Raw genomic sequence first — 18,528 nt, 5'->3', positions numbered from 1 at the left:
TGGCCCTATGTTGTCAAAATCATCAGATTTAAATTTGATATGTTTTTGGTATCTAAGTACCTGGTTCAAGTTGATTGGCTAAATTTAAAACTTCTTGTCTTGGTAAAAACCGCTGCCTGGCCTGCTGACTGTATGGTCTTTTGATACAAATGTTTTGATTAGTGTGCTCTCTCAGTAATTGCAATCTTTCAAGATGCTGCTCACTGACATCCATTTGAAATCTCTAAGAATAGAAAAAGCACATGATCTTTTAAAGGGACCACATGATGCTTCCCCCCTAGCATTTTATAAACACCAGATTCTAACTTCCTGTCGCCATCCACAAGTACTCTACCCAACTTCACAACATCTCTCCCCTTAAGAAAAAATGAACCATCATTCTGAAAAGGTGGCTTTGTTTTTTTTTAAAATTCATAAGTCTATTTATATGACTAGATCCACAGCTCATTAATGTACAGTTACACATTTTATACTAATTCCATATATAAAAAATACTGAACACCACTGCTTCAGTCTTGCGATAAAACATCTGCGATAATATTTTCATAACTCACAACATGTACAATGTGTAAATTAAATACTTGCAATATGAGGCTCGACTGAAATAATCTGGTGTTCTTGTCCTTAAATCTTTCCAGAAACATGAAAGGATTGTGATCAGTTCACACAATCATCCCTGATGCATTGTTTGCAACATAAACATTATAAGCCATTGCCAAATTCATTCACTCTTTTTCAATGATTTCTTTTCTGTTAGATATTTTAAACGTAACCGATTGACCTTTCAATTCCACAATCATCCTCCTGTAACAACACAGCTCCTGTACCTACATCACTTTTTTTGATGGAGATTCTGAAGGGGTTTTTTAAAAAAAAAAATTGGCATATCTAAAACTGGTGCAGTGGTTCACGCTGCTTTTAAATTCTCAAATGCTTCCTGGCATTGTTCTGTCCACCAAAATTTTGTGTCTGGTTTTAACAAATCCATCAATGGTGCCACCACACTATTAAAGTTCAGTACAAATTTCCTGTTTAATCTGCTCTATCATAAGGTCATAGTACCTCCTTCTTTGAGGATGATCTTGGAAATTCCTTGATGGTCTTAGTCTTCACGTTCCGTGGTGCCATCTGTCCTTATCCAAAGTTATGCCCTAAGAGTGTCACTTCTACCTTTATAAACTCTGTTTTTGCAACTTTTATGACCAACTTTGCCTTCCGTAGTATCTCAAAGAGATCTGCTAAAGGCTGCATGTGATCTTTCCACAACTGCCTAAAGATCACAAAGTAATCTATGTGAATGGGACAATTAGTCAATCCTGCAACAACTCTGTTCATAAGCCTTTGAAAAGTGGCATGTGCATTTTTCATTCCAAAGGGTGTTACTTTAAATTAATATAGCACATTTGGGGTTACAAAAGCAGAAGCTTTGGTCACTCTGTGATGAAGGTACTTGCCAGTAACCATGAAGTAAGTCCAACCTTGTGATGTAAGTGGCTTGTCCTACTTTTTCCACGCAGTCCTTCATCCTTGGAATCAGATATGAGTCAGATTTGGTCATAGCATTGACCTTTGATAATCTATGTAGAAACACTGAATACCATTAGGTTTGGGAATCAACACGATTGACAAACTTCTTTCACTTTGACTCATCTCTATGATGTCTTCTTGGAGCATCGTTTTCACTTCCTTCTTGACCTGTACTGCTTTGTGAGGATTAAGCCTGTGGGGATGTTGTTTTATCAGAACAGCATTTCCCACGTCAACCTCAGGTACTATGGTGTTAGTCCCCCCATTTTATTTCTACATATGTCTTCGTCACGCTGTAGCCAGCCTTTCAATTCAGTTCTCTGCTCTTGGAACACAGAGCTCACTACCATATCCTATTCCTTGAGGATTTCGTCATTATTCGGTTTATTCGAAGGCACATCAAAATCCAAATCGTCTGGTTTTGATTCCTCACTCTGAATGGTAGTAACTAATACCTGTTTTTCTGGTTCCCTGTCCCTATCATAGTAAGGTTTCATCATATTCACATAACATACCCAATAAAGTTTTTTCCTATCAGGTATCCTCGCCAGATAATTCACCTGACTGTATTTCTTCTCAATCTGATAGGGACTACTAAACCATGCTTTGAAGGGATTTCCTGCCACTGGTAATAACACTAATGCTTTATCCCCATGGGCAAATGTATGAATTTTAGATTTTTTATTTGCTTCTTCCTTCGTTAGGTGCTATGCCACTTTCAAATTTTGTCTAGCTAATTCACCTACCCTGTTTAATCTTTCTCCCACCTCAGGTACATAATCCAACTCAGATCTCTGACTTTGGACTTGTCAACTTTTCCTTCATTAATTTTAAAGACCCTCTTACTTTGTGTCCAAATATCAACTCAAATGAAGTAAACTGAATCGATTCATTTGGAACACCTCTAATGGCAAATAATAAAAATGGGACACTTTTATCCCAATCGTTTGGGTAACCCTGGCAATAAGGCCGCCTCATGATATTTAGGGTCTGATGCCACCTTTCTAATGCTCCCTAGGATTTGGAATGGTATGCACTTTAAATCAAGTGTTTGATGCCTAACCTATCCATGAACTCCTTAAATAATTTGGCAGTAAGATTGGATCCTTGGTCCGACTGAATCTCCCTGGTTAGCCCATAATGGATAGAGAAAGCAAGCAACTCCTCCATAACCATTTTTGTCTTGACATTTTGTGACTGCATTCCTTCCGGAAACCTGGTAGACACATACATTATGGGCAGCAAACGCTGGTTCTCAATTTTAGTTTTAGGGAGGTGTCCAATGCAATCAGTTATAACTCATGTAAAAGATTCTTCAAATGTGGGAATTGGCATCAAAGGTGCCAGTTTTGTCACTGTTTGTGGCTTTCCTATCATCTGACATGTATGATGTTTACGACGAAACTCAACCATATCTTTATATAATTCAGGCCAATAGAAATGCTTTTGTATCATAGCCTGAGTCTTCCTCACTCCTAGATGACCCCCTGCAGGTAACTTGTGTGCTACCCACAATACTTCCTGTCTGTATTCTACTGGCAACATAATTTGGTGAACTTTCACCCATTTTTCATCTACACTAACCTACCAACGCCTCCATTTCTGCCTTAAGATTTTATTCTCAGGTAATAGCATTCTGGAATATATTCTGAATCCTTTTCCGAGTAGGCTTTATGATATAAATCCTTTATCATCTCATCTCTTTGTTGTAACTCCATTAACTTTTCAAAACTAAACACCTCTGCTTGATTCTCCACCTGCTTGGGATTTCCTTTATCATCTCATCAGAGTGTCAGCTAATTGGACCTCAACCTCACTACCTTTCTCTTTTTTTCCCCTTCTTATTTTAACTTATGGCTGTGGGACCTTGTCACCACATGGTCAGGAAAAATTTCAGGGTATTTTCCTTTTAACTCTACAGTTCCCTGGTTTTCTTTTGGCTTTTCCGATATAATGGGCATCACTTGCACCTGTGATCCAACTGTATCATTTCCAAGGACAAACTGTATTCCAGGATCGACCAATTTTTCCATCATTCCCGCTAAGACTTCCCCAGTCTTGATTGGACTTTCTGGCCTTATCTTACACAGGGCAACACAACTTCTCTCTCCATTTATTCCACAAATTATCACTTTCATGGGCAATATTTCAGAAGAAGCGCAAATATTTTCATCTGTTATTATTGGAGACTGACTAACTCCCGTATCTTTCAATATTTTAACTTGTTTACGTACTCCCCTATTCATCTGAATAAATCTTGCCCACATAGGTGGAGTCTTTGAAAAAGTCAGGTGTTATCTTAGTATCCAGCCCCTGTCTAGGCTGTGCACTCTCCTGCAGCTCCTCAATTCCTTTTGTGATTTGCTTCACCAGCTTAACTAATTCTACCGGTTTAGTCTTTTCTTTTTAACCACATCCTTTTTCCTAATGTCGTTTTAATCCACTAGCACTGTGACTTTGTGTGTCCCACCGTTCACTTCTTTCCACCTTCTTGGGTTTCTTTTTTCACAGTGTGGTCTATATCTTGTTTTTCATTGAAGGAGTTCCCTCTTTCCCAAGTTCTATCTCGCATGGAATGTAATTGCTGTCAAAAGCTAGATTTCAATTTCTGCATATTCATCTGCCATCTCTACTGCTCTTCTCACTGTTTGAAATTTCTGTCCCTCAATATGAGTTTTTATCACCTCGCCAAGTGAGTTTTTAAACTCCTCCAGCAGAATAGGCCCTCTAAGCTTCTCATATGTCTTTTTCAATCTTTAGTTCTCATCCATCTGTCAAAGTTGCTCTGTTTAATTCTTCCAAACTTAATATAAGTCTGACCTGGTTCCTTTTCTTACACTTCTAAACTATTGCCTATGTGCTTCTGGTACCAATTCATAGGTAATCAAAAAGGCCTGTTTACTTCATATTCTCCTGACATGTCCTCTGATAGCGCTGCAAACACCTCACTAGCCCTGCCCACACAACTTAGTTTGAATTCACATTACCCACACAGTTCCTGTCCATTTCATCTGTTCAGTCAGTTTCTCAGTTGAAATGAAAAAAGCTTCTATAATTTTTCTTAAAATTTTGGTAAATTCAAAACTTGTTGCCTTGATAAAAACTGCTGCTTGGCCTGCTAACTGTATAGTCTTTTGATACAAATGTTTTAATTTTGGTGCTCTCTGTATACTTGCAAATTAGCGGCTCACAGATATCTATTTTAAATCTCTAAGCATAGAAAAAGCACATGATCTTTTAAAGGCACCACACAATGCTTTCTCCCCACTCACAGCATTTCTCAAACACCAAGTTCTAACTTCCCGCTTCCCAATCCACAAGTATTCTACCCAACATCGCAGCTATAGCAATACAGAAAAACCTTGTTAGCAATGGTTGAGACTCATAGATCATAGAATCCCTACAGTATAGAAACAGGCCCTTCAGCCCAACAAGTCCATACTGACCCACAGAGCATCCCTCCTGGATCCATCCCCTTTAATCCCCCTAGCCTACACATCCCTGAACGTTATGGGTAATTTAGCATGGCCAATCCACCTAACGTACTCATCTTTAAACTGAAGAAACTGGAGTACCTGGAAAAAATCCATGTAGACACAGATTAATGTGCAAACTCCGCACAGACAATTGCCTGAGGATGGAATTGAACCCAGGTCCCTGGCGCTGTGAGTCAGCAGTGCTAACCACTGTGCCACTGGGCTGCCATATTTAGTCACAATTGTTACAATATCATAGAACTGGGAGGGAAATATCTGATGAAAAGAAAGAAATGGAAGACATACCGAGGTGAGATCTACACTAAAAGTTGCAGTTTGAGGAGAAGCTGGAGTCAAATATAATAGTATTACGATTGAATAAAGGTAACTACAAAGACATGAGAGTTGGCAGAGCTGGTTAAGGAATATTGTGACCCCAAACTTCTCTAATTCTGAGATGCTATAAGTTATATTCGACAGTTACAGAACCAGGGGAATCTGACGACGTTATGATGACCAACAGCGGCATGTTATTTTGGGTTAACCCTTAATAAGATGCTGAGAGGGCATTTGTTCTGTGGGATTAATGACGTAACCATACAGAAGGGCCTACTAGCTCAAGCTCAACTGAACTACAAACAAGCACTGCAGCTGGCTTTGTCATTAGAAAAGGCAGTAAATGGAACATGGGAACTTCAGGGGCATCTCAATGGAAATGGACACGCTCACCTGTTTGGCTGAGCTTGTGGAACACCACTTGAATGTAGGCAATCGCAGAGCCTCATGCAAAGCATATCCTGAGTAGAGGGACCCTAAGGCAGCCCACAGCAGAAACTCAAAACAAAGCCTACCCTTGATCGAGTGGTTATAAAGTTCTTCAGAATCTGAGCTGTCAAGCCATTGTAATTGCTGCCAGTATGTGGAGTCAATAGAGTCAGACAGCAAAGGAGTCAATAAGGCCTGACTTGAATTAAAAAAAAACTCATATGCCACTCATATGAGTGCACACCCTGGAAAGCCCCCCCTACATTTGGGATGGAAAATTTAAATTGATTAGCCACATCCAAACCAGAACGGATTAAAATTAGTCAGAGATAATGGGAACTGCAGATGCTGGAGAATCAAAGATAAAAAAAGTGTGGAGCTGGATGAACACAGCAGGCCAAGTAGCACGATTAAAATTAATGTTTCGTTAAATGGTCTCCCAGTTCCCATGGAGGTGATACTGGCACATCTGTATCTCTGGTTGCAGAACCTGTCTTTTACAAGATTTGTTTGGGTCTCCAATCCTCTGTCCAAGACCATAGCCAGACTGAGAACATACACTGTGAAACCATTGCAAATTAAGTGTACAACTTTGGTTTAACTCTCCAGTGTAAAGCAGTTGGTGCAGTTATCACTGATGTTAATAGGAGGCTCTGGCCCAACCCTATTTGGGCAGAATTGGTTGAGAAAGAGTCACCTAGATTGCCTCAACATTTTTCATTAGGTAATGGCTGCCTCAGCAAAGTCCTAGTGAAATACCCAGGCGGTTTTCAAGAAGTGCTTGGGTTTATCAAAGGGGCCAAAACCATTTTAAAGTTGACCAGGAAGCAACACTGTGATTTTGCAAGGTCTGCCTGGTGCCATTTGCCTTATGGGAAAAAGTAAAGGTGGAAATCAGGTTGGAGGGTGAAGGAATCATCAAAAAATGGTAAACTGCTTCTCACAGCTGGATAAATGCCCAATCCCTCACATAGAGGACTTGTACACAAAGTTGGAGGGTGGGGCTGCCATGTATGAAGCTGGACATGAGTCATGCCCACCTGCAATTGAGGAGTTCCAGAGGTACACCACAATTAACACCTGTAAGGGCTTATATCAATATACAAGACTACAACTTGGGGTGTCATCAGCCTGTGCCCTTTACCAGCGGACCATGGAGAACATTTTATAAGGGTTATCACAGTTGCCATTTATCTGGATGATGTACTAATAACAGGGAAGTCCAAAAAAGAGCACTTGGAGAACTTAGACATAGTGCTTAAATATTTCTCCCAGATGGGTGCAAGCCTTAGAAGGGAAAAATGTGTTCCAGATGCCCCAAGTGACTTACTTGGGTTACGGATTTGACAAAATGCGGTTACATCTGTTGAAGATAAAAAGAGGGTAATCAAAGGAGCTCTGGCTCCCATGTCTGTACCAGAGCTTAGCGTTTCCTTGTGTTAGTGAATTATTTCAGAAAATTCAAATGTAACCTGGCCTCCATCTTGGCACCCTTACGCTTGCTTGAAAAAGGGCCAGTCTTGAAAATGGTCACATAGCCAGGAAGCAGCCTTTAGGGAAGTGAAAAACCATCTACGTTGTTGGCCCACTACGATCCAAAGTGAGAGGTGGTGCTGACATGTGATGCCTCTTCGTAGGGTATCAGGGTAGCGTTATCTCACCAGCAGCCCAACAGAGAGGAATGCCCAATAGGGGATGCTTCCTGGGCTTTGGCTGTTGATTTTTTTTGTCTGAGGAGGTTCCACCAGTACCATCGTTACAAGTGGGGAATGGCCTAGCCCCTCTGATAATGCAACTAAAATACATGCACTGATCTATTATGGTGGGATTATGGGCTCACCTCTAATAATTACCCCTGAAACATCCAGAGAAGCTCACATTTCCCTTCGCAATCTATTAAAATAATGGTTAAAAGAAAGAAAATCCCTGATATCCACTTTGACCAGTAACAAGAAGCAACTTATTTAAACCAACTATGAACAAATTACCAAAATTACTAAAATCGACAATTCCCCCTTAGACTACTAACTGCTTCTTAACTGTTCTAAATTCTGTTGGAATACTGTTCAGAAAACACAAGTCCCACTTAATAAATGTAATTAATAACAGAACAATTAATTATGACTTAATTTCTCCAAATTCACACAGCCAGAATATTCCAGAAGGCAGTCATCTCCGGTCTCTTCACAAACACCTTTCTTCCGCTATTTCTCACTGTAATTTCTCCTGTGAGGACTTTGAGCTAAAATGCCATGATGCCTTTGATTAATTAGATGGACTTTCTCTTTGGTGCTAACTCTGGCAAGTGGCAGATGACTCTTTCTTTCAGATGGCAGCTGGCTGTCCCTGCTTTTCCAAATGTTCTCATCTTATATACCCACAATGACATAATCAAATTCTTATATTATGATTGGTTTCAGGTTGTCAACACCATCAGATTTAAATTCAAGATAACAAAGTGTGGAGCTGGAGGAACACAGCAGGCCAAGCAGCATCTTAGGAGCACAAAAGCTGATGTTTCGGGTCTAGAAGGATTCTCCAGCATCTGCAGTTGCAATTATCTCAGATTTAAATTCAGTTGGCTTTTTGTATCTAGTTGCTTCATTTAAATTAATTGACTCAATTCAAACTTGATGTTTTGGAAAATTGCTGCTTGGCTTTTCTATACAAAATGTTTCCATTCAGCCGCTCTCTGTGCAGCTGCATTTATAAACTTCCAAGCACAGACAAAGCACAAGCTCTTAAAGAGACCACAGCACTCTTTTCCCCACAATTATTTTTACCAACACATTCTAACTTCCTGCCTTCCAATTCATGAATACTCCACCCAACTTCGTAACACCTTTATGGATGGGAATATGTCATAGTAACAGATCACAAACCCCTGCTAGGGCTGCTGAAAGAAGACAAGGGGTTGCTGCCATTTAGGATTCTGCATCGTGCCTTTATTCACAGCACATACAAGTTATAACACCTTCCAGGAAGCCATGTGGCTGACGCAGCTGCCTTGAGCTGCCTTCTACAAGCAGATACTCCTTTTCTGATACAGCTTTTCTGATGAAGGGTCTAGGCCTGAAACGTCAGCTTTTGTGCTCCAAAGATGCTGCTTAGCCTGCTGTGTTCATCCAGCCCTACACTTTGTTGTCTTGGATCCTCCAATATCTGCAGCTCCCATTATCTCTGACTCGATTGATGGGGCCTCCCTTGGAAAAGCCCATTCTACTTTTAAACTTCCTGGACACCCTTCAGGTCACCACTGGCAATATCCAACTGTGGACACAAAAAGATCCCATCCTAACAAAACTAAAATAGATAGTAGCAGTGGGGGAGACAGAAGGACCATTGCAACCAGGGTTAACCTTTCTTGACCCAGCAACACAAGATCACTATAGAGGATGGTATTTTCCTATGAGAACAAGGGTGATTGCCACATGTAAAGGTGGCCCCCAGATACTGGCTGAACTCCACCAAGGTAATTCAGAGGTTTACAAGATGAAGATGCTGTCAAGAAACTATGTCTGATGGCCAGGGTTGGGTGCTGACATAGCGGCATTGGTGGGGCTGAGCCCAGAGTGCCAACAGGACAAACAGATCCAGCAACGTCAGCGCCATATACATGAGAATGGCCAGATAAACCCTGGACCTGGCTATATGTTGACTGTGCTGGTCCTTTCGTGGACTCAATTGTGGATGCCCATTTTAAATGGTTGGACATGCATACAGTCTGCTCGGCAATATCTGGGATGAGGATTGAGAAGCTTGGAGCATTGTTCATGATACGTGGACTCCCTGGAAGAATTGGTCGTGGACAATGGAATGCCATTTACCAGCAGGAATTGTAGTATTTTCTGAGGTCAAATGGCATTCATCACATATGGAGCTGTCCATATCATCCATTGTCCAATGGTATGGTAAAAAGTGCAGTTTAAACGTTGAAGGCATGCTTCAGGAAGCAGCCTAGGGTGATATGTGATACCTAACTGTCATGATAAAAAAATGTGAGGCTGGATGAACACAGCAGGCCCAGCAGCATCTCAGGAGCACAAAAGCTGATGTTTCGGGCCTAGACCCTTCATCAGAGAGGGGGGATGGGGTGAGGGTTCTGGAATAAATAGGGAGAGAGGGGGAGGCGGACCGAAGATGGAGAGAAAAGAAGACAGGTGGAGAGGAGAGTATAGGTGGGGAGGGGATAGGTCAGTCCAGGGAAGACGGACAGGTCAAGGTGGTGGGATGAGGTTAGTAGGTAGGAGATGGAGGTGCGGCTTGGGGTGGGAGGAAGGGATGGGTGAGAGCAAGAACAGGTTAGGGAGGCAGAGACATGTTGGACTGGTTTTGGGATGCAGTGGGTGGAGGGGAAGAGCTGGGCTGGTTGTGTGGTGCAGTGGGGGGAGGGGACGAACTGGGCTGGTTTTGGGATGCGGTGGGGGAAGGGGAGATTTTGAAACTGGTGAAGTCCACATTGATACCATTGGGCTGCAGGGTTCCCAAGCGGAACATGAGTTGCTGTTCCTGCAACCTTCAGGTGGCATCATTGTGGCACTGCAGGAGGCCCATGATGGATATGTCATCTAAAGAATGGGAGGGGGAGTGGAAATGGTTTGTGACTGGGAGGTGCAGTTGTTTATTGCGAACTGAGCGGAGGTGTTCTGCAAAGCGGTCCCCAAGCCTCCGCTTGGTTTCCCCAACGTAGAGGAAGCCTCCCCTCGCACAAATACATGGATAGTTCCAGCAGAGTTGCTGATGGAGAGAAGACTCCACACTAAGTTAAACCTGATATTCCCAGATTTTTGGGGAAGGGGTTGGGTGGGGAGGAGAGTGAAACAGCAGTAGAAACACCAGTGATAGCCACATGCCTCATCTAAGCAAAGAAGACAATATTATTCAGGGAGTGAATTTTGGTGCCGGAACCATGTAAATGTTCCTGTATTTGTACAAGTTGAGGTTGATATGAGGTCAGGTCTCTTGACTTACAAAGTTTAGGTAGGACAGGTGGTCCTGAAAAAACTAGTGAATTACTTGAAAGCTGTTACCTCACAAACAGGGCAGGAGCAAAACATACCTGGCCCCTCAGAATACCCAGAAGGCATGTCAGAAATGAGAGTTCTCCCCCACCGTCTAGAAAATCTCAGTCTAAACTGGATGCAGCCTTGATATGATTACTGCAGGAAGAAGAAGAGGAAAGTCTCCCGAGATGCTTTGGATGCAAAAGATGGACTATGGTCCGATACACGTCACCCCCATCTCAGAGTCCGAATCAGAGCAACTGGACCTGGAAAATGTTGCAGGAAAAGCTACAAGAGAAAGACTAGGCTTACATCCCTAAGCTTGTTGGGGGTTAGATGTAGTGATTGGAACCAGGTCGACCTTGTTGACTACGAGTTCCTTGTTTGGAGTTGTTAACCTGGGACAAACAGGAGGCACTGCCAGACCAATGCTAACGGGATTTAGAATCTCCTAAGTTCAGGGACTGACTCCGAGCTGGTTGGCTGTAACCAGTGTACTGTACACAAATAATAAAGGGGAACTTGTGATGGAATACTAGCTTTTGTGCTGTTATTTCATGGGTAGACAGAGCATTGAAGAAGGGGTCGGTACACTTGCCTTCACCGATCAGAGCATTCAGTATAGGAATTGGGAAGTCATGTTCTGGCCGTTGAAGACATTAGTGAGGCCACTTTTAGAATATTGTGTGTAATTCTGGTCTACCTGCAAGGGGAAGGATGTTGTTAAACTGGAGAGGCTACAGAAAAAAAATTATGATGTTGCCAGGGTTGAGGGGTCTGAGCTATAGAGAGAGGCTGGAGGGTTGGATGCTGAGGGTTGACCTTATAGAGGTTTATAAAATCATGACGGACATAGATAAAATGAATAGCCAAGGTCTTTTTCCCAGGTAGGTGTGTCCAAAACGAGAGATGAATGTGGGTGGGGTCTCATAGAGACTTATAAAATTCTAACAGGACTATACAGAGTAGGTGCAGGGTGGATGTTCCCAATGGTGGATGTGTTCAGAACCAGGGGTCATATTCTGAGGATTCAGGGTAGACCATTTAGGACAGAGATGAGATATTTCTTCACCCAAACAGCCTGTGGAATTCTTTTATCACAGGAAATAGTTGATGCCAAAATATTGAATGCGTTCAAGAGGTGGTTAGATATAGCACTTGTGTGAATGGGATCAAAAGGTTGTGGGTAGAAAGCAGGTTTAGGCTATTGAATTTGAAGATCAGCCATAATCATGAAGAATGGCAGAGCAGGCTGGAAGGGCAGAATGGCTTCCCCCTGCTCCTATTTTCTGTGTTCCTATGTTTAGACAGCATAGGTTTAAATTGGGGTGTCGGAGTGCGGATGATTTAAAACTGACCTGAGGGGCAACTTTGTCACACAGAGGGTGGTGCATGTACGGAATAAGCTGCCGGAGGAAGTGGTAGAAGTGGATGCAATTAATACATTTAAAAAGCAATTAGATTAGGTACATGAATGGCAAGGCTTTAGAGGAAAATGGGCCAATCTCGGGCAAATGGGACTAGTTCTGTTTAGGATATGAGTTGAACTGAATGGTCTATTTCCATACTGTATAACTATGACTCTGAGAGAGATGTGGACTATTTTCTAAATGGGGAAAGGCTTTGGAAATATGAAACACCAAGGGCCTTAGGAATCCTAGTTCAGGATTCTCTTAAGCTTAACATGCAGGTTCAAGTCATTTTGCAGGTATATTGAAATTTACTTTGGCCACATTTGGAATATAGTGTACATTTCTGGTCACCACACAATAAGTCTCACAATACCTATTTGCTTAGTTATCTTTTGATATACCTTAGTTATCTTATCTAACTTAGTTATCATAAGTTAGGTCTTATGCATTCTATTCGCAAGAATAGATACTAACAGGCAATGAATGCAGCCACGACCCTCGCTTGACTGCTCTGTACATGCTTGGGATCCAGCTTTTCCTACTTGATAGTAATTGAAGATAAATAAGTGAAAGTAATGTTTTTACATACCATAGGATGAATAATTACATCCATTGGAAGTGGCCACAAAATATTTGTATTGCATGACAGATCAAAAGTGCTTTAGGTATTTAATGCATTGTCACAAAAAATTCAGATGTTTGTTTCTTTGCCAGTTTTCAGATCTTCATCTTCAGCCACTTTTACCAAGCAATTTATGCACACAGTATTTATATTCTTGTCAGAAAATATCTACAAAAATGGAGCTTCCATAAAATTTACTGTCGATATCTTCTGTAGCCCACCCCGATCTTACCATTGATGCTTATGTGATAGATTTCATTACAATGCATAATTCAATGCTATTTTCATTTAAAAAATGTCAGTTTACCAGTTAACTGATATAAGAAGGAGTAGTTATGGCTTAGTGTTAATGGCACTAAATGAGTAATCCAGAGGCCCAAGCAATGCTCTGATAAGAGATGTTCAAATTACAGTGTGACAGTTAGTGGAATTTGAATTAAATAAACAAAATCTGTGATTGGAAGCTAACCTTAGTATTGGTGTTTCACTGAAGTTGTTTGGGGAAGGAAATCTGCTGTCCTTATCTGGACTGACCTTTAAGTGAGTCAGGCCACTGGAAATATGATTGGCTGATAGCTACTCTTTCCAATCATTTCAAGGATGCAGACAGGTGGGACCAGTTTAGTTTGGGAACATTGTTGGCATGGACTGGTTGGACCAAAGGGTCTGTTTCCGTACTGTATTACCCTATGACTCTATTCGAAAGAGCAACAAATGCTGGACTCACCAGTGATACCTCCACTAATGAAAGAACAAAAATAAAGGAATGCTTTCGATTTATAGCTATAGTTGATGGGATTTTCTTTTCATCTTATCTCACAGGTAGAACTTTACAGTAGAACCTACTTTGTATATTGATTTTTTAAATTTACCTTTTTCTACAGATTAACCAACATGGCTTTAGACAAAAGTTTAAAGTGAAGGCTCCTTTTAAATTTGACAATCCAAATCCATATAAGGCTTTAGATAAGGTAATTATCAATTTGTATTTTTGTCAACTGGCATCATAAAATGTCTATTCAATCACTGCTTGCATGCATCAAGAAAGTGTAGTAGATCTAGTCATGATTAAATAATCCTGGAAGGAAAATAAGATCTACATCTTACCATCGGCTTTTTGTTAACTCAAATTTAATCCTTGATTTAATTCCCATTCAATTATCTCATTGCTGTTTCATGGATAAGAATTATGAAGATTTTACAAATTGGAGCCTTTGCAAGTGGACTGGCTCAGTGGGTAGCTCCCTTGGGAGAGCTGGAAAACCTTGGGTTCCAGTCCCATTCCAGTTCATGCAGCGTCATAGGAGCACTGTGTTCATCAGCTCCACACTTTGTTATCTCAGATTCTCCAGCATCTGCAGTTCCCATTATTTCTGACCCCAGTCCAGGGCATGACATCTATGAAAGAATCCGTCTCCTGATACAAGCCAATGTGTACTGCTGCTGGTCACCAGACTTACTAAATAGGGATGCTATTTGTAAATGCACTGGCTAAATAAAATAATGATGGGAGAAGAGATCACATGAGAAGCTTTGAGTCAACTCCATGTAATATCAGGAAATCCTGAAAATGAAAGGGAATATACAATGAACATCTAACAATAGCGAAAAGTAGCCATTGCACTTCCATCTTAGGAATAAAAAAAAATCAAAATTTAACCCTTGGAGTTGGGTACCTCTTAGACAGAGCAATTTTTTAAAAAGCAACTTTTCTAAGTACACTAAAAGATGAGGAAGTCCAGATCTGAAATATAAAAATCCTTCAAATGGTGGGAAATCTGTTTAATGCCTTACATGGAACAACTATGGAACACCTCAATCATAAAAGTAGTCTGACAGTGTTCTTGTGACACAGTGGTAATGTCCTTACCTCTGTGCCAGGAGGCCCTGGGTTCAAGTCCCATCTGTGCCAGCGGTGTGTAGTAACATCTGAGGGAGGTATTTAGAAAATATCTAAAATTAGTCTGAGGGGATATTCTAACAAAAAGGATACAGAGTTTTTGGATCAAGATTAAACAAGTAAAATATTGTACTTCAGCTCCATCAACATATTATGAATCTTAGGAGCACAATAAGATGCTGCTTGGCCTGCTGTGTTCATCCACCATCTGCAGTTCCCATTATCTCTGAACATATTATGAATTTTAGTTTCTGACAGAACCATCCAAAGTACTTTGAGTAGATTGGTTTCTACACTTTAAGACCAATTACTTTCCTTTCATTTTGGATGGTGTTCTATCTGAACTGTGCAGTTCTCTGTCAGAAGGTTATAGTTTCATTCTTCTCAATCAAGGGAATTTCTCAACTATTGCTGTAACACTAATCTCTATGTCAAGTTTCAAATTAGTTGGATGACTGTTAACCTTTGAGCTCTATGTCATATTTGATATAAATGAGTCACCTATCATAATCAGTCCCTGGATGATGTTCCCCAATTCACTATGTTTCTGGATGGATGCCTCAAATTGTCAAACTCCAAGGTGAGGAGGAAGGAACTGGCTCCTCTTCATTGTTCACCTACTCTTTATTGGTTGCAACAATGCAATGCACATACACACACATTTAAAAATAAGCGATGAATCCAAAACTGGATAGAAAAGACATACGGATCAGTCTTGATTTCTGTAGAAAGTAGATTGAGACAATGTGGCATTTATGTTGGGTAGCATTGATGTTTGTAAGCCAGCAGTTGATTTTGAGATGCTTGGCTTTACAGATCACCTTGTGAGGTCTTTTTTCCTGTTTCCTTTTGTGGTTTCACTTGCCCTCCAGCTTCCAGCAAAAAGAAATAAATTTCATTTCTTTGTACCTGCAGTGCAGGGCTGATTAGGGATTTTTTAGCTGTGACCCTCACAGCTTACATTTTCACACATTGATGCTTACAGACCAAGATTGAAATTGGCTTTTAACCCATGTCCTTGTATTTCTTGAAAGGAAATCCACAAGATTATTCTTCAACACATACTTACTATATGGATTATAACCCACAAAAAATGTTTTCCTGCTGAGAGGAGGTTGTTGTATTGCTTGCACTTTCGTCCTTTGAAGTCTCACTCTTTGAAGTTCCTAAGCACATTACTAAGTGCCACGTTCCAGGGATTCTCATAGGAAATACTTTGGTAGTCAGTGTATTCCGTACTTAGAGGTTACATTTAATTTGGATAAATGTGAGTTATTGCATTTTAGTAAAACAAACAAAGGCAGGACTTATATAATTAAAAGCATGGCCTTGGGTAGCGTTGTATAACAGAGAGGCTCAGCGGTTCAGGTACATAATTCTTTGAAGTTTGCATCACATTTAGATAGGGTGGTTAAGAAGGCATTTAGCACACTTGCCCTCATTGCTTTGACCTTTGTCTATAGGAGTGGGATGTTACATTGAGGTTGTATAGGACGTCATGAGGTTTCTTCTGGAGCATTCTGTCCAATTTTAGTTGCCCTGTTATAGGAAGGATATTATTAAGCTGGAGAGGGTTCATTAGAGATTTACTAGACGTTGCTGGGAATGGAGGGTTTGAGTTAGATGGAGAGGCTGGATAGGTTGGGACTTTTTTCACTGGAGCATCTTGAGGGGTATAGATAACATGAAAAGGAGGTATCTTTCCCTAAGATGGAGGCACATTTTTAAGCTGAGAGGACAAAGCTTTGAAAACTAGACATGAGAGGCAATTTTTTTTTACACTGAGTGACTCGTGTGGAATGAATTTCCAGAAAAAGTGGTGGATGTGGATACAGTTACAGTGCTTAAAAGACATTTAGATAAGTGTATGAGTAAGAAATGTTTGGAGGGATATGAGTCAAGTGCAGGCAGGTAGGACTGGTTAAGTTTGGAATTATAGACAGCATTGACTGGTTGGACCAAAGGGTCTGTCTCCATGTTATATGATGCTATGACTCGATTATCAGCTAGGTTGCCTTGCATGCTTTGTTTAAAAAGACGCATACCTGGTTCAAACATTCAATATTTTAATAAGTACTTTGGGGTGCTGATCTGCTGTCATGACACTGGTATCCCTAGGAAAGATTAATTTATGTATTCCAAAGATTTGGCATATCCTCATATAATGGTATACATTCTAATGAAAGTATGTCTTTGTACAATATGCTTTCTTCCAAAGATGCCTCCCCCCAAGTGTTTGTGTACCTTAACAATTCTGTTGTTCAATCGTTTTCAACTTTTACACATCTTGTGAAAATGTCCCACTTTCTTACAAAAGCTACATTTACATGATACAGCTGGACAATATGATTGTTTATGAGGCTTTTAAAATCAAAATCTGAGACTGTCAATGGGTTTAGTGGAGGAAGAAACGTTAGGCTGTGCAGTTTATTGCCACTGGAAGAGCTTGGGATCCCATTGTGCAAAACTGGAGTTCCAGCCCAGCTTAACCTTTGTATTCTGAAGTGTTTCTTTGAGAGTATGCAAACTGCTCATGAGCAGGGTGAGAAAGAATAGAATGTTTATCTTCTGATAACTCTGTTTTTCATTCTCTGGTATGTGAATTTCCTTCAGCAGCATCTCCGAATTCTGGAAATGAGGAGGTTGGAACTAAGTGTCACTTGCATCCAGTGATATCCCTAACTGCTTTTTAACATGTGCACCTAGGTGCATGTGTGTAGTGCTCTCCCTCACCTCCAGGAGGCTTTGGAGATCTATATCAGAAAGGTTTTTGACATCCATTCATCTTGCAGTGTGCCATATTCTTGAAGTTTGGTTAGTGATTTGAGTGGTAACTTCACTTTTGTTAGTCAGAATCCTTCAAAATTATATGAGAAAAAATTTATAGAAAGCAGATTTTGAGCACAAATGGGTGATCGAGGTGCTGTTAACTTTTTCATCCTGTTGCTCTGTAATCAACTGGTATGCGCTGATTGAAATGACTTTTTTAAGGCCAACTATCATTTATATCTATGTTAATTAATTGCCCTAATATACCACAAGATGTACAATATTTATGACTATGAATATATCACAGGCAAATTTACTCAAAATCATTATCCATACTTCCAGAGATAGCAGGAACTGCAGATGCTGGAGAATCTGAAATAGCAAGGTTTACAGCTGGATGAACACGGCAGGTCAAGCAGCATCAAAGGAGCGGGATCTTCCCTTAGCTCTTTCAACCATATATCCCTGCTTATGCACTTTTCTCCTCCATCAATGGTATACTTCTATTTCCAAGCACCTCTTCCCCTCTTAAACTAATTTATTTCTCCTGTGATTTAGCACCTGTACCATTATTCATTATGTTTTGAATCCAAACACTGCCTCCTCTTTGTATATTATGAAATACTTCGAGATTACTTTCAAGGTAGAAATAGAAATTGTTGTGGAATTTCCAAATATTAAGATGTTTTTCCCAATTCTTTTACAGGCTCAAAAGAAAATTGTTGCCATGGAAGTTGAATTGCAAGCACTATCACAGTCAGCTGCTCTATTTGAAGTTTCTGTTCCTGATTGTAAACAGTTAAAAGCCTGCCGCAAAGAAATAGTATTATTGAAAGATCTGTGGGACATGGTTATCCTTGTAAGTTTTGCCCATTATTTGACTTCAGATTTGTAACTTTAATCACGATATAATTGGAGGGACTGGTCATTAGTAATTGTGATTTCTTCACAATGAAGTAGAGGTAGATGTAGATTTTAAATGTGAACGCGGAGTTAAAGAATTTAACTGAGTGGCTTTTGGCATGGAGCACCATGTTCAGGTAAGCACCAAATA

At 40.5% G+C, this 18,528-nt stretch overlaps 1 protein-coding gene across 1 annotated transcript in view; it reads left to right on the top strand.

The window, feature by feature from the left end:
• Positions 1 to 18,528, top strand: part of LOC125463872 (dynein axonemal heavy chain 17-like) — a 364,283-nt gene that overhangs the window by 39,441 nt on the left and 306,314 nt on the right. Inside the window, exons 7-8 of the mRNA XM_059653668.1 lie at positions 13,690 to 13,776; positions 18,181 to 18,333. Of these exons, the coding sequence (XP_059509651.1) occupies positions 13,690 to 13,776; positions 18,181 to 18,333 (240 nt within the window). The remainder of the gene's footprint in view (positions 1 to 13,689; positions 13,777 to 18,180; positions 18,334 to 18,528) is intronic.

The sequence above is a fragment of the Stegostoma tigrinum genome, chromosome 22 (genome assembly GCF_030684315.1).
Source record: "Stegostoma tigrinum isolate sSteTig4 chromosome 22, sSteTig4.hap1, whole genome shotgun sequence".
NCBI classification, from domain to species: Eukaryota; Metazoa; Chordata; class Chondrichthyes; order Orectolobiformes; family Stegostomatidae; genus Stegostoma; species Stegostoma tigrinum.
This window is presented reverse-complemented; position numbering and strand designations above follow the sequence as displayed.